This window comes from Balaenoptera musculus, chromosome 15, assembly GCF_009873245.2.
Source record: "Balaenoptera musculus isolate JJ_BM4_2016_0621 chromosome 15, mBalMus1.pri.v3, whole genome shotgun sequence".
Lineage (NCBI taxonomy): Eukaryota > Metazoa > Chordata > Mammalia > Artiodactyla > Balaenopteridae > Balaenoptera > Balaenoptera musculus.
In genome coordinates, this window is record NC_045799.1 from 26,841,472 (window position 1) to 26,869,365 (window position 27,894).

General features: G+C 46.1%; 1 protein-coding gene across 4 annotated transcripts in view; it reads right to left on the minus strand.

Annotated features, from left to right (window-relative positions):
• Positions 1 to 18,486, minus strand: part of HCK (HCK proto-oncogene, Src family tyrosine kinase) — a 40,986-nt gene extending 22,500 nt beyond the window's left edge. For all 4 annotated transcript variants that reach the window (XM_036827484.1, XM_036827482.1, XM_036827483.1 and 1 more), the window contains exons 1-3: positions 18,212 to 18,486; positions 3,277 to 3,394; positions 304 to 346 (exon numbers count right to left, since the gene is read on the minus strand). In XM_036827484.1, the coding sequence (XP_036683379.1) occupies positions 304 to 346; positions 3,277 to 3,362 (129 nt within the window). In that variant the 5' untranslated portion in view covers positions 3,363 to 3,394; positions 18,212 to 18,486. The remainder of the gene's footprint in view (positions 1 to 303; positions 347 to 3,276; positions 3,395 to 18,211) is intronic.
• Between the last annotated feature and the right edge of the window lie 9,408 nt (positions 18,487 to 27,894).

Consider the following 27,894-nt stretch of genomic DNA (forward strand, 5'->3'; position numbering starts at 1 on the left):
TGTTTCTCACCCCAACACCTGGCACCCAGCCCTGGACCCCTTGATGTGTCTGTCTCGTGATATAAGTAAGCATCTTGCCATGCCGGGTGCGATTCTTGATTTTAAAGCTAACGGAGTTTTGTTCATGTTATGAAACAACATTATAGAAAAACAATAGCCTGTACTAAGTACTTTGGGGGAAATTTATGGGATTTTCAAGAGTGGTTTTGACTGTTTGGGATTTTTGCCTCAAGCTCTGACTGAGAACCTAACCTAATCCGCTACATAACACGACTCCACTACATGTGCTTGCCAGCTACTTACCCTCTGTGGACCCTGGTGGGTTGCCGTTGCTACTGTCAGGCCACTGTGGGGAAGAAATGGGAGAAGGGGATGAATCCAATAGTGTGTGTGTAGCCATGGAAGGTCTGTGTCAAAAAGGATATCCCAGGGCTTCCCTGGTGGCGCAGTGGTTGAGAGTCTGCCTGCCAATGCAGGGGACATGGGTTCGTGCCCCGGTCTGGGAAGATCCCACATGCCGCGGAGCAACTAAGCCCGTGTGCCACAACTACTGAGCCTGTGCGTCTGGAGCCTGTGCTCTGCAACAGGAGAGGCCACGATAGTGAGAGGCCCGCGCACCGCAATGAAGAGTGGCTCCCGCTCGCCGCAGCTAGAGAAAGCCCTCACACAGAAATGAAGACCCAACACAGCCAAAAATAAATAATAAATAAATAATAAATAAATTAAAAAAAAAAAAAAAGGATATCCCAGCCCCGTGAGTCATGGGAGGAGGCCCAGAGAGGGCTGGGAAGTGCCCAAGGTAACACAGCACATTAGGGGCACAGCCAGCACAAGGATGCAGGTCTCTTGGGTTGTAGTCTCTGCCTTCAGCCTTGGACGTACTGCGGGACGTACTTGTGTCTTCCCCTCGACATACAGTGAGGGGCTTGGTCCAGATCAGTGTTATCCAAGCTATGTTTGAAGAAACCCTAGGTCTACCAACATGGCCCATGAATAAAGGCTCCACTATGTATGTGAAACAACCTAAGTGTCTGTACAAAGGGGAATTGGTGCCTACACTGTGGTGCTCTAAGCAGCCCTTATAAGACGGAGGCCGCTTCATTCCTGACACAACGAGACCTCAAAGATATATTGTTGAGTAAACAAAGCTAGTTCTTCAGAATGGTAAACATGATACATTGGTATAAAACACATACTCAAACATCCTAAACACTTTCTGTGGACACATACTGTACACATGTGAGTGTAAATTCATGGGAAAAGGTTTGCAAGGTTCCATGCCAAACTGACAACAGCTGATACCTCTGAGGTAGGGTGTGGTATTTCTAGGGAGGGGGGCATTGGTCAGCAGAGACTGTAGCTTTCACTGAAATCTGTGATTTTTATTTTCAAGGAGAATGAATTTGTGTGTTACACACATAAGTAAACATTAATTTAAAGAAATAGGTTTGGGAAACACTAAGAAGTATATTCTTTTTTGGGGAGATTCACGAAGCCCATTACAAAGATTTATAAAGGCTCTGAGTCCTACAGGGAAGGAGTGTTTGGCCCAGTGTTTTGCAAACTGATTTGACCTGGGAGCCCTTTCTCAGTTACTAACTGACTGCTGAACCAGTGCTCTGCATGAGGGGAACAATGAATGGTTGATAACAGTGTCCCTTAAACCTGATGCTCAGAGAGAACAGCCAAAAACTGGTGGGAGAAAATCCTCTGCTTCGCACTGCTGACAAGCCAGAAGGCCTCAGAGAACCTGAGAACCTGGAGCCCTGGCCACAAAAAGGGCCCAGGGCCATGCAGGCCAGGTGAAAAGCAGACCTGGGAGTGACTTAGGGTTTAGGATGTCAGCTCAGGATCTCGTGTAACCTTAGGCTGTATTAATAGATGTCAAGTGTCAGAAGGAGGGAGGTGAGTATTCCACTCTTCTCCCATTTCCATGTGTTTGGGGCAGGACTAAGGGGCAGGTATGTGATCCAGGAGTAAGGGTTATGGGGTAATATGCCTCCCTTCAATACAAGGAAGAACCTTCTAAGGGGCGCCAGGAAGGAGTGCACCCCTGCCTCTGCAGGCAGCGAGCAGAGGCTGTCCTTCCTGGACAGCCTCAGGTAAGGGGATGGACGAAAGGATCCCAGAGGAGAGAGAACCCAGCCTTGAGTTTAGGGAGACCCAGCTCTGCTGCTTCCCAGAGGTATGAGCCCAGGGAGCCATTTAACCTCTTTGAGCCTCAGTCAGCCTGGCTGTAAAGTAGCGTAACTCCAGCCTCAGTGTTTGGTGAGGATTAATGAACAGAAATACCTCACTCCAGTGCCTGGAACATAGTAGGTTTTCAAAGAACAGTAATGATTATTACAACTGTTATTGCTGCTCTTAGTACTGTTGTCCCTTTACTAGTACGATTATTGTCATCAACACTATTACTACTGCTACGGCTCTTCTGACTATCACAACTACCATTACTAGTGGGGCTACTTCTGTGGCAACTACTGCTCCCACGACCCCCACTATTGCCACCATGACTACTGTTCCTGACACTAGCATTTGGCTCTGTTACTCTTGCACCTACCCCTGGGACATTGGAACCTGCACTGCCCAAGTTTGAACCCTTACAACCAGGTGGTCTTCAGCAAGTTATTTAACCTCTCTGTGTCTCATCTGTAAAATGGGTATAATACAAATTGTGACCTACAAGAGCACTACTGTGAGGATTAAAGGTGTTAATAACAGCAATGCACTTAAGGTAGGGCTTGGTTCATCGTCAACTCTGTAGAAGTGTAAGAGAAGTAAGCAAATAACCTCTGCTAGTATTACCACTTCTCTCATTTACTCTTTCTGCTTTTGTTCCTACTGCTATTGCTATTATATTCCCACTAGTATTGCTGTTACTGTTATTGCTACCATTGTTATTACAGTTATTGCCATGACACTGATACTGTCATCATTCCTGTCATTACTTCAACTGCTGTTGTCACTAACCTGCTCACTCATTACTCTCAGTACTGCTTATGGTACTTCCTAGGTGTGAGGCCGGCCATGCCCCCTGGGACCTGGTCACCCAGGCTGATGGGCCAAGGCCTGGGCAGTGGGACAAGGAGCAGTGACATCCCTGCCCTGGGTGCTTGGTGCAGGTGTATCCTGGGGAGTCAGGGAGCTGCCAGTGACCGGTCAGCTCCATTTCACCCCAGACTCACCCTGCTCGCCCTTGGGAAAACAGGAAGCGGTGAGGGCAGTTTGGGGCAGCCCCCGGGCTGCCACCGGTCTCCCCTTTCTTCCCCCACTCACCCGCTTGCCCGAGGACGTGGGATCCGGCACATACAAAGGGTTGTGTGGGCTGGTGTTGGGCTCCGTTTTTGAGACCTTGCCTCCATCCCGGAGGAACTTGGACTTCACACACCCCATCCTGTGGTAGAGAGAAGGGAGATGAGCCCCACTTGCTCTGAGCCCCACACGGGGGAGTCTTTGATGCTGGGTTCTAGACCCTCTGTTCCCAGGCTGGCACCCCGTCACCTTCCCTGTCTCCCCTCCCCCTCTCTGCCCCCTTCACCCCGCCCTGGCCACGTGGAGCTCACTCTGCCCTTGTCATCTCTGGGCTTCCCCACACCCCGTCTGGCCCGCACCCACGCAGAGCTGACAAGCTGTCGTAGTCATGCTACCAAGGACCCCTGCGATGGGGAGTTTATTCAGAGAATAAATCGTGATGATCATTGAAATTCAACAGATGGAGCCTCAGAGCAGAGTGGGGGGGGGGGTGGGAGCTGCCAGCTCTGGGGTCAGAAAGCCTGAGCTGACGCTTGGCCCCTCCCTCCCCGACTAGCAGCTCACTTACCACTCCCCCTGCTCCCCAGTCTCAGTTCCTCATCAGCGAAATGGGGATAATAATGCAACCTACTCGCCGGGTGTTGGGAGGATGAGCAAGCACGTGGGTGGGGAAATACTCAACACAGAGTCAGGCTCAGAGCAAATGGTAAAGTAAAACTATACTCTCATTATATAATGTGAACATTTTATATTAAATGATAAAGATCAGGTCACATAATGTGGCTCAAACAATCAAGGTCACCATATTCCTCATATCATTTTATAATTGCCTTCTAACAGCTTCCTTCCTTCTTCCCTCCCTCCCCCCCCCACCTCTTTTTCTTTTTTTCTTCCTTCCCTTCTTTCTCTCATGGATTTATTTGGTCATTCAACCATTCATTTACTCAGCAAACATTTACTGAGCACTCTTCTAAACCATGATTAAGACAAGCAAGTTCATGCCCTTACGGAGCTCACTCTGGAGATGGATGGGAGACACAGACGATAAACAGGTAACAAATAAATAACAAGATAAATTCAGTTAGTGAAAAGTGTGAGGACGATAAAAGAGGATGTGATCGGGAACAACTATGCGGGGCCTCTTTACACAGGGCGGTTGGGGAAGGCCTCTCTCAGGAGGTGATATTGGACCTGGGGCCTGACTGACACAAAGGAGCCAGTTATGCAACACTCTTAGGGAACAGTGTTCCAGGCAGAGGGAACAGCATGTGCAAAGGAATGTGCTTGAAGAGAATCAGGCACTGAAAGGAGGCACTGAAAGGAGGCCAGCGTGACTGGAGATCACAGGCAGGAGGGAGAGGATAGCATGTGACGAGGGTGCCCCAGCTTGTGAGGAGTTTGGATTTGACTCTAAGGATGATGGGAAACCATGGAAAGTTTCAAGCAGAAGGAGGACGGGGTTCAGTGTGTACTTTAAATAATCCCACTGGCTGCTCGGTGGAGTATGGACTTTAGTGAGCAGGGCAGGGAGCCCCATCCACTGCAGGGGTCCAGGCTTGAGAGGATGGTGGCCTGGCCCGGGGTGGTGGCTATTGAGGGGGTAAGAAGTGGACAAATTCGGGGGACATTTTGGAGGTAGAGCTGACAGACTTTGCTGGTGGATTAATCAAATTTAAAGACACTTAAAGAAAACACTTTTACCTGATCAGAGTCAAAACTTAATTGTTAAAGTGGCAGAAACTTTTTCTTTCTTTTCTCAAAATGTGCACATGTATTTGCTGAGAAGATAGGCTGTGAGCAGCCGCATAAGGAAGTAATTGTTTTCCTCATCTCTACACAATCACAATTTCTTCTAAAGAAGTTAGAACTCAGTTATACTTATCTTGTTAAAATAAACATGTGCTTGTGGCTTAAGAAATAACCCCAAATTCCTAGGTTTACGAGAGTTATTTTTTATTTAAAGATTCTTTTTATTTACAAGGATGTTTTTTGTCTGGCCTGGTGGGAACTGGGAACAGTTTACCACATCAAGACTTAAGCGGTTTTTGCTTCATTCGCCTTTTGTGAATAAAGTAAGGAACTAATCCAGACTCCTGGAGTGCTAGATCATTATTTTGAGAAATTACTGCAATTAATCAGTGCTTTATAATGTACTTGTATGCATTGAAAACAAAAACCAATACCTCTCTGACTTGCGATAAATATGGTTTACAGTTGTGGGAAATAAAACAGCGTATTGTGTGGTTTTGTATGACATACAATTATATTACGTTTCGTATATTTTGATTAACTTAAGGGTGTTCTGGGAAGAGCATGGCTGTGTGAGGTAGAGCAGCTCCCTCCACCTCTCTGAGCACCTATTTGGTATGCCTTACATCATCAATTTACATATTCAGCATGGCCACAGGGTCTTGAGGGATGGGTCTCCCAAGGCATGAACATGCATAATCCATGGATGGTGGGGTTCTACCTCCCGGGGTGGCTGCAATCACAGATGAGTTGAGAAGTAAAGGTGTCTGCCGCACAATAAGCGCGACAGAAATGTTAACCATGACCATTTCCGTTCACTAGCAGATGTGGCACTGCCCTGGAGCATAAAGCAAGCACTGTTTGCAAGTCCTTTGGCCTACAAGTTTAGAGATACCACAATACTCTAGAAGTTAACTTTTTAAAATAGGGAATTCCCATTAGTTCAATTTTTGCACAATAAAGTTTTTTTTTTTTTTTAAAGTGATATACTGGCAGGAGTCAAATTTGCATAAAATGTGATTTCCCCCTGAGCCAAGAGAACCATTCTACTGCCTGGTCTGGAGCGGCCTCAGAAATGCTTATTTTCATGACCACTAGACCTAGCAATGTAACATGAGCCACGTATATAAATAAAAATTTTCTACAGCCATAGTTTTTCAAGGTAAAAAGAAACAAGGGAATTAATTTTAAGGTGTATTTATTTTTCCCAATATGTCAAAATTATTAACATGTAATCAATATAAAATTATCATTGAGATACTTTATATCTATATGTTCTTTTTCATGCTGAGTCTTCACATCCCAGGGTGTGTTTTACACGTACAGCACATCTCTGCTAGGACTCGCCGTGTTTCACGTGCTCAAGAGCTGTCTGTGGCTCAAGCTACTGTACTCAGCAGTGCAGATACAGAACGTTTCCATCTCTACAGCACAGCAGAGGCTGGTCTTGTTCATGTCTGTGTCCCTCAGTGCTTAGTTCAGTGCCTCCCTGGCACACGGTAGGAGCATAATGCATGGTTAGTGAGTAAATGCATGCCCAGAGCCCATGCTTTATGTAGTCAGGCCAAAGTAAAAGCATCAGGACCTGGTTCCTGCTCCAGTTGGGATGGGAAGGCTGGACATACAGAACTACATTCCCAAGAAGCTGTTAGGGATTGGCAAGGACAGTCAGAGCCACGCAAAGACTGCTAAAATACTTATTGAGTGAGAAAAGCAAACTGCAAAACATATATAATATCAAGCCATTTTGTAAAATGAATATATATCCGGGTTCTGCCACTAACATGTGTATGTTAGTTTGTTCATAGGAAAAACAACCTGTTTATAATAATTGAGCAGCAGGATAATGAGTTGGGCTTTGAAGAATGGGAAGGATTTCAATAAAGATTTGGGGAAACTCAAGAATGTTCCAAAGAAGCACTGACTTTCAAAAAGGATTTGAGGAAGCTTATAATATTAAACCATATACAGAGCACTTCAAGGTTCAAAAAGGGTTATGCTACACCATTTAGAAAGGAAAGATTATTGAACCAGAAGCCTAGGGTGCTACTGCTACTGCCATTGGGTACTAGATTTATCTCTGAGTTTCCTAGCAGCCAAGATAAAAATGGGAATTTGTACATTGTTAACATAAAATCCCAGGAAGCATGGCAATTTACTGAGAGAAACAAATATTTTTTGAGCACTAAATTCAAAAGAGAATTTATTATGCGGATCATCCTATAAAGGTCACTGAAGAACACAGTGAACAGTGATTTGGCAGCAAAGTCTGCTATATGTTGACAAGTAGTTCCCAAATAGATGACGCTGATGTTTGGGTGGGTTTGGAAACCATGGGATGGGGGTGGGGAGAGGGCGAGGGAAGAGGTTTATATATCCCAGGGCTTCTCTGCAGAGTGGGGACTGCACAGCTGCTTGAAGTGAGTTAGAAATGTAACAGAGTGCCTGGCTACTCAGAGTGTGGCCAGCATGAAGACCAGCAGCATCATCGTACCGGAGGTGTTAGAAATGCAATCTCGGGCCCCACCTCCCAAATCAGAATGTGCGTTTTAACAAGGCTCAGGTGATTCACATGATCATTCTAATTGAGAACCGGGCATAGCGAACATCTTTTGCTCTTGCTTCCTCAGCATCCATCCCTCTTCTGATAACAGTGCCTGGATATTCCTTGGGCACCCAGCTTCTCCCACACAGTGGGGTTTCAGGGGGCTAACCCCACCCTTGCCTTCAGGGATTGACAACTTGGTACAGGCCCAGCCCATTAGAGAATTCCATGTCCCCCGACAACCAATGGTGCTTGGTTCAGTTATAGGTATGTATGTGATCCTAGCCGAGGCAGAGTCTGCCCTGGGGTTTTGTTGGAAAAATTAGGGAAAAGGCACTCTCTTTCCATAAGCGTTGATGTGGATGTGAATGTAGATGTAGGTATAGATGTGGATGTAGATGTAGATGTGGATGTAGATGTAGATGTGGATGTGGATGTGGATGTAGGTATAGATGTAGATGTAGATGTAGGTATGAATGTGGATGTGGATGTGGATGTAGGTATAGATGTGGATGTAGGTATAGATGTAGATGTAGGTATAGATGTAGATGGAGATGTGGATGTAGATGTGGATGTGGATGTAGATGTAGTTATAGATGTGGATGTAGCTATAGATGTGGATGTGGATGTAGGTGTAGATGTGGATGTGGATGTGGATGTGGATGTAGTTATAGATGTGGATGTAGCTATAGATGTGGATGTGGATGTAGGTGTAGATGTGGATGTGGATGTAGGTGTAGATATGGATGTGGATGTAGGTGTAGATGTGGATGTGGATGTGGATGTAGATGTAGTTATAGATGTGGATGTAGCTATAGATGTGGATGTGGATGTAGGTGTAGATGTGGATGTGGATGCAGGTGTAGATGTGGATGTGGATGTAGGTGTAGATGTGGATGTGGATGTAGGTGTAGATGTGGATGTGGATGTAGGTGTAGATATGGATGTGGATGTAGATGTAGTTATAGATGTGGATGTAGCTATAGATGTGGATGTGGATGTAGGTGTAGATGTGGATGTGGATGTGGATGTGGATGTAGATGTAGTTATAGATGTGGATGTAGGTGTAGATGTGGATGTAGATGTAGGTGTAGATATGGATGTGGATGCAGGTGTAGATATGGATGTGGATGTAGGTGTAGATGTGGATGTAGCTGTGGATGTGGATGGGGTGTAGATATAGGTGTAGATGTGGATGTGGATGTAGATGTAGGTATAGATGTGGATGTAGGTGTAGATGTGGGTGTAGATGTAGATGTGGATGTGGATGTGGGTGTAGATGTGGATGTGGATGTGGGTGTAGATATAGGTTTAGATGTGGATGTAGATGTAGATGTAGGTATAGATGTGGATGTAGCTATAGATGTAGATGTAGATGTGGATGTGGATGCAGGTATAGATGTGGGTATAGATGTAGATATGGATGTAGAAAACTGGAGCTCTTGGGAGCCATTCTGACATCATGAAGGGAGGGACTGCCTTTGAGTGAAGCCATTGCAAAGAACAGCAGAGCTGAGCAATGGAGACAATGTGATTCCTGAAGACATGTTTGAACACCTGGATCCAGCTATGCCTAAAACTTTTCAACCTCAGAATTTTTCTAATTCATGAGCAAGTAAATTCTCAATTTTGCCTAAGCCAGTTTCAGTTGGATTTCTGCCACTTGTACCCAAAGAGTCCTCACTGATTCTTGCATATTCCTGGGCCACAGTCTGGATTGAATGAACTAGAGTTTCTGGCGATGTAGGCCTGTAATCTGCATTTCTAACAATTCTTTAGGAGATTCTTATCACACTAAAATTTGAGACCAACCAATGTAGTGGAATGAAGGTCAAACCTGGGGTCTGAATACTTGGGTTTGGATCCCAGTTCTGCCACTGACTGGCTGTGTAACCTTGAGTAAGTCACTTCCCCTCTCTGAGCCTCATTTCCTTCCCTGTATAATAGAAGGCACTTGCTTCTTAAGCTTGTGGGACAGAGATGTGAAAGGCTTTTTAAAATTTCTGAAAACACATGTTTCTTGTCTAATCTGATTCGAAACCAGGCTCTGAGAGCAGAAGTGGCCTGCCTGGCCCCAGACTAACTTAGAACAGCCGATCCCTGGCTAAGACACTTCCTCAGGTCACTGCTGATCTCCTGGGACCTGAAACCGGCTCCTCGTCCCCTCCGCTTCTGCAGGTGCTGCATGGAAGGGAAATGAGAAAGTTCAGCTTGCTTGGCCTGGCTGCTTCCCGTGGTCACCGTGCTGGCTATGGAGGCCTCAGAGACTCCTCCTGAACTCTCAGAGCCAAGCCCAGGTCCTGCCTGTGCAGCCTGTGGAGCAGGCGGGAAATGGTTTTCTAGAAGCTTTTAGGCTCAAGCAGAGGCTTGTGAGGGCTGGGGGTGAGGAGCCCTGGAGTTTGGTCCCACCTCTGCCACAGACTCACTGTGTGACCTCAGGCAAGTCCCAGCCTCTCTCTCGGCCTCAGTTTCCCCAAATATGAAGTGAGATGTTGGGTGATAAGTTCTCTGAAGGGAACAGCTATAGTTCTTTCCTGTGTAGCATCTCTTCCTCCTTCTTCTGACAACAGCTCCCCAGTTTTCTTTGGGAACCACCCCTCCCCCATTCTCAACCCATGGATTGCGGTAAAGCTGACTTCAACCTCTGGTTGTAGGGGTGGGTCTGTGACCAAGTCTGGCCAATCAGACTTGCAGTAATAGAAGCAGAGATGGGCATATGACTCAATCCTGGCCTGTGAGAATCATCTGTTTGGCTGGAAAAGAGGCTTGCAGTTGCAAAGCAGAGCCAAGAAATGAAGAAATACAGATTCTCCAGCCCTGCCTGAAGTTGATGTGCTCGTGGACTTTCCAATAACCTCCTTCTTCTGTTTGAGTTGAATTTCTGCTCCCTTAAACCTCAAAGGGTCCTGCCCAGTGCAAAGGAAATTCTTACAAGGGATTGCAATTCATACTCAAGTGTTAATGGCTTACAGGAAAGACTGCCTTGATAGGAAGTTTTGATAGAAGAAAGTAAAGAGAGTACTAGACCCATTAGAGTAGGTGAGGGTGTGTGAAGTATGGACCCCATGAAGCTGATGGCACTGAAGCCATGCCTAGAAAGGGCCTGGTGTGTATTAGGCCCTCCATATATATTTGTGGAATGAATATATTGTGTTCAACCCTCTCTAGGCCTGACCATACTTGGCTGAAGTCAGCAGGACCAGAATTATGAACCCATCTGTCAGATGGGGAAACGGAGGCCCACAGCAGACAGCATTCCCAGGTGGTCAGTGGCAAGTAGAGCAAGAACTCAGCTCTCCTGCCTCTCATCCTCCACTGGGTCAGCCTCAGAAGCTGCAGTGGGGAAAGGGGAGGGGGGAGGAGTAACACAAACAGGAAGCTTAGGAAGGCAGACCGCCAGAGGCCCAGGGCTCAAGACTGTCCAGTTAGAGGAAACTTCCCTTCTCGGAATAGCTCAGCCATGGGGGTGGGGGAGAAAGTCTTCCACTATGAGGGGCCAAGTCCCTGAAGTTTTCAGGAGTGCAGAGCCCTACAGCTCCCTCTTCTCGAGTTCCCTGACTGTCTTCTGAATGAACCAGCCAAACCTCCAGGTGACTGTTATCCATAATGGACATTTAGGGGTCGTCCCTGTCTGCCCATCTCTTCCCTTTCCTGACCCTCAGCTTCTTTCTGATCAAGAGCTCAAAACTTTGACTTTGCAAACAGGAAGGGACTGGAGAGACCTTTGTTTTACAGATGGGAGCAGCAGCCCCAGAGAGGGCGGGTGTCATGCCCTGGTTTACACAAAAGCAAGTGACAGAGCAACACACTGAAGAGGAACTTGGGCCTTTGGTCATTTGCCTCACTTGGCCAGAGGGTTGGCTCTGAGATGCATGTGTTCCAACCACTTGTTCCAAACATGTAGTTAAGTTTTTAGCATGTTCAATGTTACCTCTGGGTCACCTGGTCAACTCCAGAACTCAAGGGCACTTGCGAGCCTCCTTAGAATAATACTATCTTTAAGGTAGGCAGGGGGCAGGGAAGTTTGGAAAACATAGGATGGGATTTGAAGCCAGAAAGAGCTGGGTTTGAATCCCCATTCTGCCTCTTACAGATAAGTGAGCCTTTTAAAAATATAAGTCAAGTCATGTCGCTCCTCTGCTTAGAACCTCCTGGGGCTGCCATCTCACTTGGAGTAAAAGCCCAGCTCCCCTCCATGGCTGGTAAGGCTCCATGACCTGGGGTCCCCTCAACTTCACAGTCCTGTCTCCGCCAGCCCTCCCTTGATCTTTCCATTTCAGCCACACTAGCCTCTTGCTACTCTTCAACTCACCAACCATGTGTCCACCTCAGGACCATTGCACATGCTGCTTTCTGGAATGTTCGTCACCCAGAAAGCCTCTTTCTCTTCATGCAGACCTCACTTTCTCAGAGGGGTCTTCCCTCATCACCCTGGCTAAGATAGGAACTCTGCCCCCAACTCCCATCACTTTCTGGCCCCTTCCCAGCTCTATTCTTCATGGCTTTAACCACCACCTAACGTAGCAGCCAAGAGGAGGGGCCTCTCAGATCTCCAACTACCGAGAGCAGAATTGACAAATGGCCCCAGCTGCTGTGCTTTGAAGACCATCCCTGTTGCCATGGGCTGCTCCCAGCCAGGGACTGAGTGTGGCGGGGATACTGAGGCAGGCCCGTGCCAGGGGGACCTCTGATGGGAGACTTTGGCTAAGGGCTCTTTGACAGCCTTGCCAACCTTCCTTAGAACTTCCCTGCAGTCTAAGACACTTCCACCTTCCCTTCCTTGCTTCTCTTCCTTCCTCCCTCCTTCCTTCATTTGGAGTCAGACGTGCCTGCTATCTGATGGCTCTCCTAGCCTCTCCTAGCTTCTCCCACAGGCATTCCCTCTAATCAATTTCTTGCACATTTAATCTCTCTGAGAGTCTGCTTCTCAAAGGACCTGAACTAACACACCTATTGTTACCTGTGGATGTATCATCTGTCCTCCCATAGAAAGTAAGATATATGAGGGTAATGATTGTTTGGTACATGGCTATATACTAGTGTGCAAAACTAGGACACAGTAGGTGCTCAATAAATTCTTGAGTAATTGAACGAAGCGCCCTTTAGCTGCCAGGGTGCCCTAGATTTCCCCATTTAAACAATAGTTACAAATGTGTGTTTAAACTGAGAAGGACTCTCCATGTTTGTTTATCTCTGCCTGGAGAGGAACAAAGTCTTTCCTCCATTGAAGCTGAGTGGTGGTGGCCCCCTTCAGAAAGGACATGGTGGCCAGTTCACCCCAGGGGCAACTTTTCACTTCAACCTCCCAACATGCTCCGAGGTCAGCTGCCCCCAAATCTGTCCTCAGCAAATGGAAACTTCAAAGCTAAAAAAACACATCCTCTGACCCTTTTACACTTATTTTTTTATAGTTGACAGAGCCTATTCTTTTCTGTTTTGGTGGGTATGTGTTTTTGTTTTTAAAATTACCTTTCATCACCTAGTAAAACAATACACCGTCCTTGTTAAAAATGAAGACAAGGACTTCCCTGGTGGTCCAGTGGTTAAGACATCACACTTCCACTGCAGGGGACTCGGGTTTGATCCCTGGTTGGGGAACTGAGATCCTGCATGCCTTCGCGGGGTGGCCAAAAAATTTAAAAAAAGAAAAATTGAAAACAATACAGCTAAATCTAAGGCACCCTTGGAGTAAGGCTTGTAAGGTACCCTTTAGAGGCTCTCCACGGCCGCCCCTCCCCCCTCCAAGTAGCCTCTGCACGTGCGTTTGCATACATGTACTATATCAAAGAAGATGCTGTCGGCTCTCTGCCCCATAGCTCAGCCCTTCACCATTTCCGAACACTCGCTGGACGTCCAACTGCTAGCACCTGCATCTCTTTGCCTAAGAGATTTCTCTGTGGCCCTTGGTGCCTGCTCTGCCCTTGAGCTTGGCAAGTGGAAGTGCTAGAGAATCACCATCCCTCGGGAGCAGCCCTCGACCAGTGGCTGACAGGAGCACGCGGATAAATACCCCAGTTCCTTTGCCTCTCAAGCGCGGTCATCAGCTCCCAGTGCTCCCAGTGGAAATGAGCTCCAGGTGCCCACAGTGGGACTGGCTTGATAACACACCTTGATTGGCTGCCTTCTCTCCTCTGTTTTGCTTCCCCGCTCTCCTACCAGGGTTTTCTGAGATCTGCTCCCAAATAAACTAAATAGTAAATGCATTTGAAATCTTTTCTATGGTCTGCTTCTGGGGCAACTCAGTCTGAGACATATATACCCACAGAAAATATGGAGTATCATTTTTTTTGCGTGTTAACATCAAAGGAATACTGTTCTGCATGAATCATGAGGCAGTATTCTTCTTATTCCCATTTTTTAGATGAGGACATTGAGACTCAGAGAGTGAAGGAATTTGCCTGATGCATCACAACTTGTACGAGGCAATGTCAGCACTCGAACTCAGGTCTCCTGTGCTCTGTCTACTGTGCTTCATTTCTCTGGCAGAGTTGAGGGAGGATCTCCTATTCTCTTGGTTGCACCTAAGTCTCCTGGACCAAAGGATTTCATGGTGACGGTGGGAGCTCGGGCAGGTGCCATAGGGCAGGATTAGGAATGCAAGCCCCAGTGCAGTGCCATCCAGAGGGTGCAGCATGTGTGGCCACAGCCACTGCCAAGAACAGGGCACATTTTACATTCAAGCAAGGGTTTCTTCTGTATCATTACCCATGCCTCTGAAAGTACACTAAAACTCCCAGTCCTGGGGTGGAGGAAACTGGAGAAATGGGATGGGGATCAAAGTGCTGTGAGGGTTTGCTTAGAAAGACAGAGGCTAAGAGAGACTGTACTACTAACTTTCTGTGTAACTTTGGGAAAGTTACTTACCCTCTCTGGGCCTGACATTTCTTTTCTATATAAAGGGAGACCTTGTTATGATTGGAGGGCTGGGCTTGAAAACTCAAATGGCTATAGGGGCCCACAGGGCCATCCACATGAGGAAGGTGGTCCGGGCAAGGGCGCTGCAAACTGGACAGCTCAGGGGCAGTCTACAGGGCAGCCCCATCCAGCATCACCAACGCTGCCATGAGTCAATAGCAGGGGAGTACAGGAGACCAAGGTGCTAGACCCAGGACTGTCAGCTCTTCCAGTTTTTCAAGAGAAGACAGAAATCCAGATTTCTGTGAGCTCTCTTGACTTTAAATGTTAGCAACTAATTTAAAAAGAATCACTTTGTGGGGTCAATTGAAATACACCTACTTGCTGAAATACCTCCCAGGCAAGGGAGGGAGGGGCTGTTCAACGTCCCTCAATTCCGTATTTTTCAGAGGCCCTACTATGTGCCAGGTGCCAGGTGTTAGAGATACAGTAGTTTAGGAGACAGACATGTCTGTGCCCTCATGGGACTTAACTTCTAAAAGAGTTTAAAGTCCAAGCCCTGACCAGTCCTCTGAATGCAGACAACTTTCTCCTCACCCTCTGGGGTAAGGGGCCCCACAGAGCATCCTGGTTGGGGTGAGATTAAGATTCATGCTTCCCACGCCCATTAGGATGGCTCTAATAATAATTTTTTAAAAAGGAAAATAGCAAGTGTTGGCCACAATGTGGGGAAATTGGAACTCTTGTACATTGCTGATGGGAATGTAAAGTAGTGGAATACAGTTTGGTGATTCCTCAGAAGTTAAACATGGAATTACCATATGACCCAGAAATTCAACTCCTAAGTACATACCCAAGGGAATTGAAAACAGGTGCTCAGATATATGTACATGCATGCTCATAGCAGCACCATTCACAATAGTCAAAACGTGGAAACAACCTGAATTTCCATCTACAGATGAATGGATAAACAAATTGTAACGTATACATACAATGAAATACTATTCAGCCATAAAAGGAATTAAATGTGTCAGTATTTAACTGGATGAACCTTGAAAACAAGAAGCCAGTCACAAAAGGTGTGGCTTTGTGTGATTCCATTTACATGAAATATCCAGAATAAATTAATCCAGCGATACAAAAAAGCAGGTTGGTGGTTGTCAAGGGCTGAGAGGAGGGAGGAACAGAGTAACTGCTTAGTGCGTACTGCGTTTCCTTCTAGGATGACGAAAATGTTTTGGAACTACACAGAGGTGCTGATTGCACAACACTGTGAATGTGCTAAATGCCACTGCACTGTTCACTTTAAAATGGTTAATTTTATAATGTTATGTGAAGTTCATCTAAAAATCGTTTTAAAAATTACAAACTACATAAAAGTGCTTTGCTAGGATGGTTAAACAAATTATGGTGCATCCAAACAGTGGAATATTATTCAGCCATTCAAAATTCGAGGATGTTTTAATGACATGGAAAAATGCTTCCAATGTAATACTAAGTAAACGAGTGGGATAAAAATTGTATATGCAGCATTTTACTAATTATGTTAAATAAAATGTGCACAAAAAAGACTATAAAAATAAGCTAAAATGTTTGTTATCCAAATTTTTTTAAAAAGATTCATGCTTCCAGGAATTCCCTGACGGTCCAGTGGTTAGGACTCAGCGCTTTCACTGCCGTGGCCGGGGTTCAATCCCTGGTTGGAGAACTGAGATCCCACAAGCTGCGAAGTGTGGTCAAAAAAACAAAAAACAAACAACAGCAAAAGACTCATGCTTCCACTGCTTCAGCATCTACTAAGTGTCAGTCATAGTGAACGAGATGAATGAAGATCTTTGCCCTCCTGCAGCAGGGAACAGGCGACAGTGGCCCTGGGTCTAGAAAGAGCTGGAAGGTCAGCAGAGCCAGATTCTTTCTTCTCTCTTCACTACCCCAGACTCCCTGGGTGACCCTTTCACGCCTCAGTCCTCCTCATACGCAAAAGCTGCCCCTCGGGAGAGCCATCCAGCCTCTTGGTGTTTTCCCCTAGAAACACCTGTACATGCACCCAAGACCACACATCCAGGCTGGCCCCAGCAGTATTGTGTGTTGTCGTGAACCCCTGGAATAACCTGTATGTTCATCACCAGGGGAATGAGAAGTAAGGCAGGATGGTCCCCTGCTGGGATCCTCCACTTAAAAGGAATAAACTAGAGCTCTGTTTCTTATCCTGGCTAGACCCTGACAACTTAATGATAAGAAGGCAGGGGAAAATGAAATTGCAGAAGAATCGCACAGTTAGATAGCATTTATGTAGATCCTTAAAACACGAAAAACAATTTTATGTATTGTTTATGTACCCATATATATGTAATAAATTTTTGAAAGGCACAGACAGGAAGCACTGTAATTCATGACCGAGATTGCCTCTGGGGAGGAAGAGAAACAGAACTGAGAGGGATCCAAGGTGGGGAGGCTTCCATTTTAACTGTTACTTTTAGTAATTTTATTTTTTTAAAAACTGAAGCAAACATGACAAAATGTGAACATTTGTTAATTCTGGGTGGTGGGTTCCTGGGATATTTAGTATATTATTCTCTTCACTTTTCTGTATTTTAACCTCAGCCCCCCCCCCAAAAAAAAGGATAGTGAAAAGAAAGCAGTGAAGAGAACCAGTGTCTCTTGAGGGCTTTCTCTGTGATGGCCAAAGTGGTCCTCAAAGTGTGTCCCCTGAACAAGCAGCACCAGCATCACCTGGGAGTGCAAATTCTTGGGGTCCTGTGCCAGACTTACGGAGTCAGGAACTCTGGGGTCAAGACCCAGAAGTCTGTGTTTTAACACTTCCAGGTGATTCTGGTGTTCTGCTAAAATATGAGAACCACCGGGCTAGACTGTAATAGCTATGACAATAGTTAACCCGTATTAAGCAATTAGACCTGTCAGACAGTGCTCTGAGAGCATTCCTTCAGTAACTCAATCTAATCTTCAAAACAACCCTATGAAGGAGCCATATTTGAATTATCCCCATCCTACAGTTGTGGAAATGGAGGCACAGAAAGGCTAAATCCGCTGCCCAAGGTCCAACAGACAGGTTGCTCCCAGAAACCCTTTACCTAACCACTACACTAAACTGTCACTTACATGACCTCTAACATACTCTAGCTCACTGCAGCCTTGGAAGAAAGACTTAATAGCCCTCTTTGACAGATAAGGAAATTGGAATTTAGGGAGGGAGAGTGACTTGTCCAAGGTCTCACAAGGAAGAAAGTGAGGGGCCACGCATCCTGTGGTCTGTCCAGGAGGTTTTGGGGTTTGACCTAGACCACCTGGGGATCAGGGCCCAGCTGGGAGGAGGAGGGAGCTCAGCGAGCGGACCCAGCTGCAGCCCTGCCTGGGTGTGACTTGCACCGTCACGCCTACGGCCAGCTGTCCCCTTCCCCACTATGGCTGCCAACCCGCCGTGACCGTGACGGTCACCCACCCCCACCAGGAACCGTAAGGGCCTTCCCCTCCCGGGCTCCGTGAAGCCCTTTTTTTTTTTTCCTTTTGCAAAAGGGGAACCTGGACTGCCTAGAGAAGTGGCGGCTCAGGCACAAAGTCACCCTACAGCTTTCCCAGGCTCGCCGCCAGGCAATTCCGCTGTTCATCTGGGCACCCTCCCCCGCGGGTCGGCCCCCGCATCCCACCTCCTGTCCGCCGCTCCCACGACGGTCCCTCTCCCCGGCAACCCAACTTACGCGGCTCACCACCCCGGGTTCCCTCCGCAGCCCGAAGACCCTCAGGCCGAGGGTCACGGGCCGCTGCCCCCGATCCCGTGTGCGCTGCACTCACCTGGGCGCCCCCTCCTCGTCCCGTGGGCAGCCCGGATCCTCGCAGCTTGAGCGCCCCCCCAGCTCGGCAGCCCCCGGCGTCCCCGGGCGCTCGTGCCCTAGGGAAAATGGACTGACTTTCGAGAAGAGGCTGGGGCTGCGCTCCGAGGGCCTTCGGGGCCGCGCGTCTTATGAGGCCCCTCTCGTGCTGGACTGTCCGCGTCCCCTCCCACTTGCTTCGAGTCCCCGGCGGTGCGCCCGGGCTGGAACCAGGGACGCGGTGTCGCCCACAGGCCATCTGGGCTCCTTAGCCGCGCCCGGAGTGATGCTAACCCCGCCCCCAAGTGTTTTAAACCCGCCCCCGAAGATTCTGACCCCACCCCAGGGACTCTAATCTCTGTCCCCACCTCCTAAAATCCTAATCCCGCGGCCTAAGGATTTTTTTAAACACCGCCCATCCAAGGTTTCTAACTCTGCCCCCAAGAATCCTAACCTTGTCCCTGAGGGATAATAACCCCGCCCCCAAGAATTTTAACCAGTCCTTCAAAGGTCCTAACCCCCAAATAACCTAACACCTCCCCCGATGTATTCTAACGCTGCCTCCCATCGCCCTAATCCTGCCCTAAAGGATTCTAAACCCCACCCTTCCGAGAACCCCACACCTCATCTCCTCCTCCTGAGATCTTAATTCTGCCCCAAAGGATTTTGAATGTCACATCTGAAGGAATTTTAACCTCGCCTACCGGAGATTTCTAATTCTGCCCCCTGGATTTTAATCCCGACAACCGAAGGATCCTAACCCTTTTCTTGAAAAGATTCTAACCCAGCCCTCAGGATTTATGACCCTAATCCTAGGGATTCTAATCTCTCTCCTGAGAGATCCCAACCTGTTCCCATAGGGTTTTAATCCGCCCCCCAGGATTCTAATCCGGCCCATCCAAATATTCCATCCCTGCCTTCCAGGGTTTCTGATGGCACCTATCAAAGGATTCTAAACCTTTTCGGGAGGATCCTAACCCCACCCTCGTCATTCTCACACGATTCTAAATCCACTCCTCCTCCCCCAAGCATTCCCCACCCTTCCAATCGCCACCTCCAAGCCCGGGCCCCTCCCCACACCGCGTCCCAAGCCTTCCCGGCCCTTCTGTGGTCTGCGGTGCTCCGCAGGCCCCTGTCGATTCAAACGCCAAGCAAAGTTCCTTGCCTGCAGGAACCAGCCTGGCTTACTCCTTGCAGGTTTCCTGGCAGCTCAGAGGAGTTCGAAAATTGAGGGCGCGGCAAGTGGGGCTGGAGGGCACAGCTGGAGGCCACAGATGAGTGAGATGTGCCCAGGGCCAGGCAAGGGCAGAGCACATCTCCTCCTGGAAAGAGAGGGACTGTCACCCTAAATTCTGCTGAACACACCTCCAAAATGTACGAGAATCCTACTGTGTCTCTGTAGTCCCACTGCTACCAGCCAGTTCAGGCCACCATCATCTCTCCATTCATTCATTCAGCAGGATTGTGCTGGGCGCTGGGCTACACAGGGCTGGCTTCTTGGCCTCAGCACTATTGACATTTAGGTCCTGAAATTCTTTGTTGTGGGGTCTGTTTTGTGCATAGTAGAATGTTGAACAGCATTCCTGGATTTCATCCACTAGATGCTAGTAGCAACCCCCTTCCCCAGTTGTGACAGCCAAAATGTTTCCAGACATGAACAAACGTCCTGGGGGGGGAGGGGGGCAGAGGAGGGGGACAGACCATGGATGAGAAAGATAATGACTCTGCTCTTATGTGTTTTGTTTATGTACTTAAATACATGTATGCACTTTTAAAATGTAGAAAACTGGGGACTTCCCTGGTGGTGCTTAAGTGATTAAGAATCCGCCTGCCAATGCAGGGGACACAGGTTCAATCCCTGGTCCGGGAAGGTCCAACATGCCGCGGATAAGCCCCGGCACCACAACTACTGAAGCCCGTGCACCACAGTGAGAAGCCCGCGCACCACAGTGAGAATCCCGCGCACCGCAAACAAGAGTAGCCCCTGCTCACCGCAACTAGAGAAAGCCGGCGCGTAGCAACGAAGACCCAACGCAGCCAAAAAAAAAAAAAGTGGATAATGGTTTATATATATATATATATATATATATATATATATATATATATATATATATATATATATGTTTATTTATTTTATTTTTGGCTGCGTTGGGTCTTCTTTGCTGCGTATGGGCTTTCTCTAGTTGCAGCGAGAGGGGGCTACTTTTCACTGGGTGCGTGGGCTTCTCATTTCAGTGGCTTCTCTTGTTGTGGTGCCCGGGCTCTAGGCGCGCAGGCTTCAGTAGTTGTGGCTCACTGGCTGGAGAGCGCAGGCTCAGTAGCTGTGGCGCCCGGGCTTAGTTGCTCCGTGGCATGTGGGGTCTTCCCAGACCAGGGATCGAACCAGTGTCCCCTGCATTGGCAGGTGGATTCTTAACCACTGTGCCACCAGGGAAGCCCCTAGATAATGTTTTAATTGTGTGTTTGAGTTACTTGGATGGTACTTATTCAATTTTGTCCTTTTTTTTTCATTCCATCACTAGATACTATTAATATCTAGCCATGTTGCTGAAGGTCATTGTCTACATCCTCCATAGTCTATTTATCCATTCCCCTAGTCATGGACACCCAGATTGCACACAACTTCACACTACCATAAACAATGCCACTGTGGACATCCTGATATGTGTCCCCTTATGAACCCATGTGAGAATTTTATAAAGACTTGCTTTGCCAAGAATGACAGATTCTTGCAGAATGGCTGCTGCCTGGATTCCTCTCCTGCCATTTCCCCGTATCTTGTCCCTTGGTATCATCTGCTGGTCTTAATTTGAGTTCCCCAGAAGCAGACCCTAGACATGGATTCAAGTGAAAGTCAGTTATTTGGAAGATGCAGAAAACACTGGTAAGGGAGTGGATGAATGAGACAGGCAAGGGAAGAAAGCCACTTAAGAGAGCATTATCAAGCAAGCTCCAATTGTGGGCTCCTGGAGCTCAATCCTGCTGGGAAGCGAACCCACTTCAGAGTTATCCCACCTGAGGCTTGAGGGAGCTGGGGTATTTATACACCAACGCCTGCCAGACATTGGATGAGGGCTGCTCCCAGGGGGATATTAATCCTCCAGCATTTCTGGTCTGCCCCATGCATGCTCCAGTCACCAGAGAGAGCCTCTAGGAAGAGAGATGCAGGTTCCAGGGACATTAGAGGGTCATTGTCAGCATCAGCTGCATCTTCTTCCACAGGTTTGCCATTCTGATGGCAAAGGACCACTGATAGCTGTAACATTCTCCTGCTAACAGCCAATTTCCCCAATTTTTTTGCTATTAAAGTAATGCTGCAATAAAAATTCTTGTATGTGTTCCCAAAGCCCCTATCAACTTTATTGTGGCATAATCTTATAAATAAAATGCACCATTTAAAATACTCAGCTTGATGAATTTTGGCAACTGTATACATCTGTGTAACCACCACACTAATCAAGATATAGAACATTTCTATCCCTCCAAAAAGTTCCCTTTTACCCTGTTGCACTCAACTTCTCCCACTCATTTCCTAAGGTAACAACTGATTGGATTTTTGTCATTATAGATTAGCTTTGTCTTTTCTGGGATTTTACATAAATGCAATCATACAGTATGTTTCTTTTTCATCTGTCTTTTTACTCACATATTGCTTTTAAGAGTTTCCATGTTGTTTCATATTCTAGTATTTTGTTCCTTTTCACTGCTGAGAAGTATTCCATAGTACCGATGTATCACTATTTGTTTATCCATTTACTTGTTGGTGGATATTTGGGTTCCTTTTGTTACAAGAATAAAGCTGTTATGAACGTTCATGTACAAGTCTTTGTGTGGACATGTTTTCATTTCTATTGGTTAAATACTTTGGACTAGAATTGCTGGGTCATATAGTAAGTGTATGTTTAACTTTATAATACAATGATAAATTGGTTTTCAGAGTAATTATACCATTTTGCATTCCTACCAGTGATGTATGGTTTCCAGTTTTGTCATGTCCTGTCAATTTTGTATTGTCGTTCTTTGTAATTAAAAAAATATTTCCCATCTAACTCATATTAGCATCAAAGAACATTGATACAATTACAAATTTTACCCTAAAGCACTGGCTTACTAGTATTTGGGGTGGCAAATATTTTGTCTACTCATGCATTCATTCATTCATTGTCATGGGGAGTATAGCTGGCCACAAGCAGTAGTGCTAAATACTGCATCTTTGGAGTCAGACTAGAGTTCAAACCCTGGCACTGCCATTTATCAACTGAGTGATCTTGCACATATCAAGTCACCTCTCTGAGCCTCAGTTTCCTTATCTGTCAAGTGGGAATAATAATAGTACTTACCTCGGTGAGTCATTGTGAGAGTCAACTAACATCTTATGTCTGAGGGTGATAAGGATTAAAAGGAAAATAAAGCAAAGCAAGGGGAGAGGTAGCAGCGGTGGGGGAGGGGTGATGGTGTGACTTGAGACAGAGAGGCAGGGAAGGCCTCTCTGAAGAGGGAGCATGTGAGCAGAGACCTGCTGAATTGGGGGAGTGAGTCATGGGATGGTCTGGGGGAAGTGTGTTCCAAGCAGAAGGAATAGTAATGGCTAAGGTCCTGAGGTGCAACTGCACTTGATGTGTTTAAGGAACACAAGGAGGCCAGTGTACCTGGAACAGAGTGGGCACAGGAGAGAATGATGGAGATGATGTTGGAGAAGTTGTGGGGTCAGACTGTGAGGCCATGAACCTCCTGGTACTGATATTAAACTTTAATTGAAACGAGATGGGAGCCATTGGATGGTTCTGAGCAGAGGAGTAAGCCACAACTGGCTTGTTTTTTAATGGGATCTCTCTGGCTGCTGGGTGGAAAATGGATTAGACGGGCCAGGGGAAGCAGGGAACCCAGTGAGCAGGCTGAGGCAGTCCTCCAAAGGCAAGATGATGGTGGCATGCGCTGGGGTCGTGGCAAATGACAATTGTAGGAGCTCAGAGAAAGGATCAGAATGCTTGAAACTTTACGGGTATGCACAAGGTGAGTCATTGCAGCACCACTTTTACTAGGGAAGAACTGGAAATAACCTAGATGCCCATCATTTGGGGACTGGAAAAAAATGATAATACAGTAATGGAGTACCAAGCAGCTGTCAAAAGAATAATGATGTTTAAAAACTAATCATATTTCTATGCACTAGCAAAGAACAATCTGAAAATAAAGCTAAGAAGACAATTTCACTTACAATGTCAATGAAAAGAATAAAATACTGGGAATCAATTTAATAAAAGAAATGCAAGATACTTGGAAAACGAAGAAACATTTTAAAAAATATTTATTTATTTATTTGGCTATGCCCGATCTTAGCTACAGCACACGGGATCTTTTTTCAGTTGTGGCATGCAAGATTTAGTTCCCTGACCAGGGATCGAACCTAGGTCCCCTGCATTGGGAGCACGGAGTCTTAATCACTGGACCACCAGGGAAGTCCCCAAAGAAACATTCTTGAAAGAAACTTAAGAAGACCTAAGTAAAGTCATCTCAGGGGATGGAAAAGACATCCCTCTGTGGACTGGAAGACAATATTGTTAAGATGATGATACTCCCCAAAGTGATCAACCAAATCCCTATCAAAACCCCAGATGTCTTTTTTTTTAAATAAAAAATAAAAATAGACAAGTTCATCCTGAAATTCGTATGGGAATGCAAGGAACTCAGAACAGCCAAAACAAACTTGAAAAAGTAAACATTGGAGGACTCACTCTTTCCAGTTTGAAAACTTACTACAGTAATCAAGATAGTAATCAGTGGAAGAGAATTGAGAGTCCAGAAGTAAACCCTCACATTCACGGCCAACTGATTTTCAACAAGGGTGCCAAGACAATTCAATGGGGGGAAAGAATAGTCTTTTCAACAGTTGGTGTTGGAACTGGATGTCCCCATGCAAAATAATGAAGTTGAACCCTACCTCACACCATCCACAAAAATCAGCTCGAAATGGATTGTAGACCTAAATATATGAGCCCAAAACATAAAACTCTTAGAAGTAAATCTATATGACCTTGGGTTAGGCAAAGCCATCTTAGATGTGACATAAGTGACAAAAGAAAAAACAGAGAAACTGGACTTCATCAAAACTAAAAACTTGTGCTACAAATGATACAATCAAGAAAATGAGGGACTTCCCTGGCGGTCCAGTGGTTAAGACTCCGCACTCCCAATGCAGGGGGCCTGTGTTAGATCCCTGGTCAGGGAACTAAGAATCCGCATGCCGCATGGCGTGGCTTAAAAAAAAAAAAAAGAAAAAGAAAATACAACCCACAGAGTGGGAGAAAATATTTGCAAATCATACATCTGATAAGGTACTGGTATCCTACATATTTAAATAACACTTACAACTCAATAATAAAGACAATATAATTGAAAAGTGGGCAAAAGATCTGAATAGACATTTCTCCGAAGAAGCTATACAAATAGCTAATAAGCACATAAAAAGATGTTTACTATCATTAGTCATTAGGGAAATACAAATTAAGCCCAATGAGATGCCACTTCACATCCATTAGAATGGCTAATAACAAAAAAGACAGATAATAGCAAGTGTTGATGAGACTCTGAAGAAATTAGAACCTTCATATATTGTGGTGGGAATGTAAAATGGTGCAGCCCCTTTGGAAGACGGTGTGGCAGTTCCTCAAAACGTTAAACATGGAGTTACCATATGACCCAGCAATCCCACTCCTAGGTGTCTGCCCAAGAGAATTGAAAATATGTCTACACAAACATTTGTATGTGAAATTTTCATAGCAACATTATTAATAATAGCCAACAAGTGGAACAACTCTGATGTCCATTAATGGATAAATAAAATGTGCTATATCCATTCAATGGAATAATATTTGGCAATAAAACAGTATGAAGTACTGATACATGCTACAACATGGGTGAACTTTGAAAACTTGTTAAATGAAAGAGGCCAGTCACAAAAGATCACATATTGTATAATTCCATTTACATGAAATGTCCAGAATAGGCAAATCTACAGAAACAGAAAGTAGATTAGTGGTTGTCTAGGGCTGGGGGTTGGGGAGAAATAAGGGGTGACTGCTAGTGGGTACGGGGTTTTTGTGGGGGGGGGTGGGTAATGAAAATGCCCTAAAATTGATTGTAGTAATGGCTGCACAACTCTGTGAACATACTAAAAGTTACTAGAGTGTACATTTAAATGGATGAATAAGTGAATTATAATTCAATAAAAAATTTTTTTAAATGAAGAAAGTCATTATGTACTAATAGGGAACATGTGGGTAAGGGGAGGGGGGAGCAAGGTGCACAACAGTTTCTATTGTATTTTACTATTTGTGTAGAATAGGAGAACAAGGATACAGGAATTTACCAGCACATGCCTGGGTGGAGTCAGGAAGGGCACACATAGGAAACAGCCCCAGTGGTTTCTTCCAGAGAAGGGAATTGTGTAGCTGGGTGACAGAGGAGGGAGGGAGACTTATTGGTCCTAGTATACCCTTTGTACTCTTGAATTTTGAACGACCTGAATATATTAACTATTTAAAAATAAAGTCATTTAAAAAAATCAGAGACTTCATGGACAAGATAGAATTGGGGCTGGGTAGGATTTTTAGAGGATGAAGAGTCCGAAAAGGTTCTGGGTGTGCACTTGACACTGGGGCCAGGGGTGTAGGAATGATGGAAGCAAAGGCATTGAGACTGGACTGACTGCCTCTCACTATCTGTGACTTTGGGCAAGTTATTCAACTCCTCTCTGCCCCTGCTTCCTCATCTGCAAAGTAGAATGGTAAGAGTGCTTACCTCACCAGGTCATTGAATCATTGCATATCAAGCTCATTACTGTGCCCTCACTTATATCATCTCATTTAATCTCTTTGAAATGGGGATGATTATAAGTGGATGGCTCAGAGAGGTAAAGACACTTGCCCAAGGTCACACAGCCAGCAACAAATTCGAATCCAGGTCTGTGAGTCTCCAGTGTGCCTCCAAAGGCTGTGCTTATAAGGACTACACAAACCTAGTAAGTGTGCCCGGGAGATTAAGGAGTAGAGAGAGAGAGATGCTGATGGGAGGACATGACTCAGGGCTCAGTCCTGGAGGGAGGGCAGGAGCTAGGGAACAATGCAGGCTTCACTTTACAGGGGGTCAGAGGTTAGCTCCTTCAAAAGTATATTTTCCTATTTCCAGGAGCATTTGCATTTTATTTCAAATTCTTTGGGAACTGCTGATTGCTCTACATTCAAAACAGGATGGGGGATGGGGAGGAGAGCCACAAATGATTATTTCAAGGCCCAGATATTTCCCCTTTTATTTGCAAAGTAGCCAGTGTACACCCTCTCAGGCAGGAGGTCATTGCTGCCCTCATTTTCCAAGAGAGGCAAACAAAAACCTGAGAAGACTAGCCCTTGAGAACCTCATAACAGCCCCCAGCAGGTCCTTGACCACTCTTAAAAAACTCCTCCATCTTCCATCATCTCTAGCCCCCCATGCCCACCTCCACCCCTGCCCTGGCTTATTTTTCTCCGGAGAACTTGTCACCACCAGGCACTTTAATACATACTTATATGTTAACCTGTTTGTTGTCTATCTCTTCCAATTTTTTTTTTTTTTGCAAGTTCCACACAGATACTATTCAGTGCATGTTTTTACAGATGGAGAAACTGAATGAATGAAAGAAACTGAATGAAGGAAGGAACCGAATGAATGAAGGTCTAGTGAATAACAGTGCCGGGATCCAAACCCTTCATTTGATTAATTCTGTAAGTATTTATTAAGGGTTTACGATGTGTAGTTTCCAGACTTTTCTCTACACATTTACATACTTATACAGGTAAATACAAAACCACGTTATTTTTAAAAAATGAATGTACTCTCTGTACTATTGTACAAGCATGTCTTGGTGCTCTCTCCATGTTAATTCACCACTGAATGTGAGCGAGGCTGGGGCCCAGGGACTTTAATCTCTCAGAATGCTGCCAGGAGCTGGGAGGACAAAAATGGACAAGATAGTCTTGGTCCTCAAGCAACGTCCAATTCAATTAGGGAGACAAAAACTTAGACCAATAACTTAGATACAGAAGTGGAAAATTCTGTGGTAGAGAGGCACATGATATTAGGAGGGACATTGGCCCAGCCTGGGGTGCATCAAGGAGGACTTCTTGAAGGAGGTGATCCATTGAGGCTTAAAGGATGATAGTGGAAGGTCATGGCAAAGGATTTTCCAGACAGAAGGTACAGCCTGACAAAGACTTGAGGGGGGAAAGCCTGGCCTGTTTGAGGAACCACAAACCTTCTGGTTTGTTGGTGCCTGAAGCCCGAGGCAAGAGAAGGCAGACCATGAGGCTGGAGATGGCAGCAACAGCAGCGGATAAGGAGCTGGGGCTTTCTCATGAGGGTGACCAGGGAGACTGGGTTATGCTGGGTTGGAAGCTTACCTACCCCAGGTACCATCCTAGAGGCAGCCGACCTCTTGCTCAGGGGTGTGGCAGGGCTGAACCGGGATGGGGATGGTGGGGGGTGTCAATGAAGTTGTTTTTCTGCACCCAGCTGCGTGGCCACTTCCAGCTGATGGGTCCCCCTGGGGCGGGGGGTACGGGACTGTTCGGTTTCACAACCCCCCTCCCTTCCCCCAGTGTCTCCGGAGGCCAAGAAAAGAGGAAGCGCTAC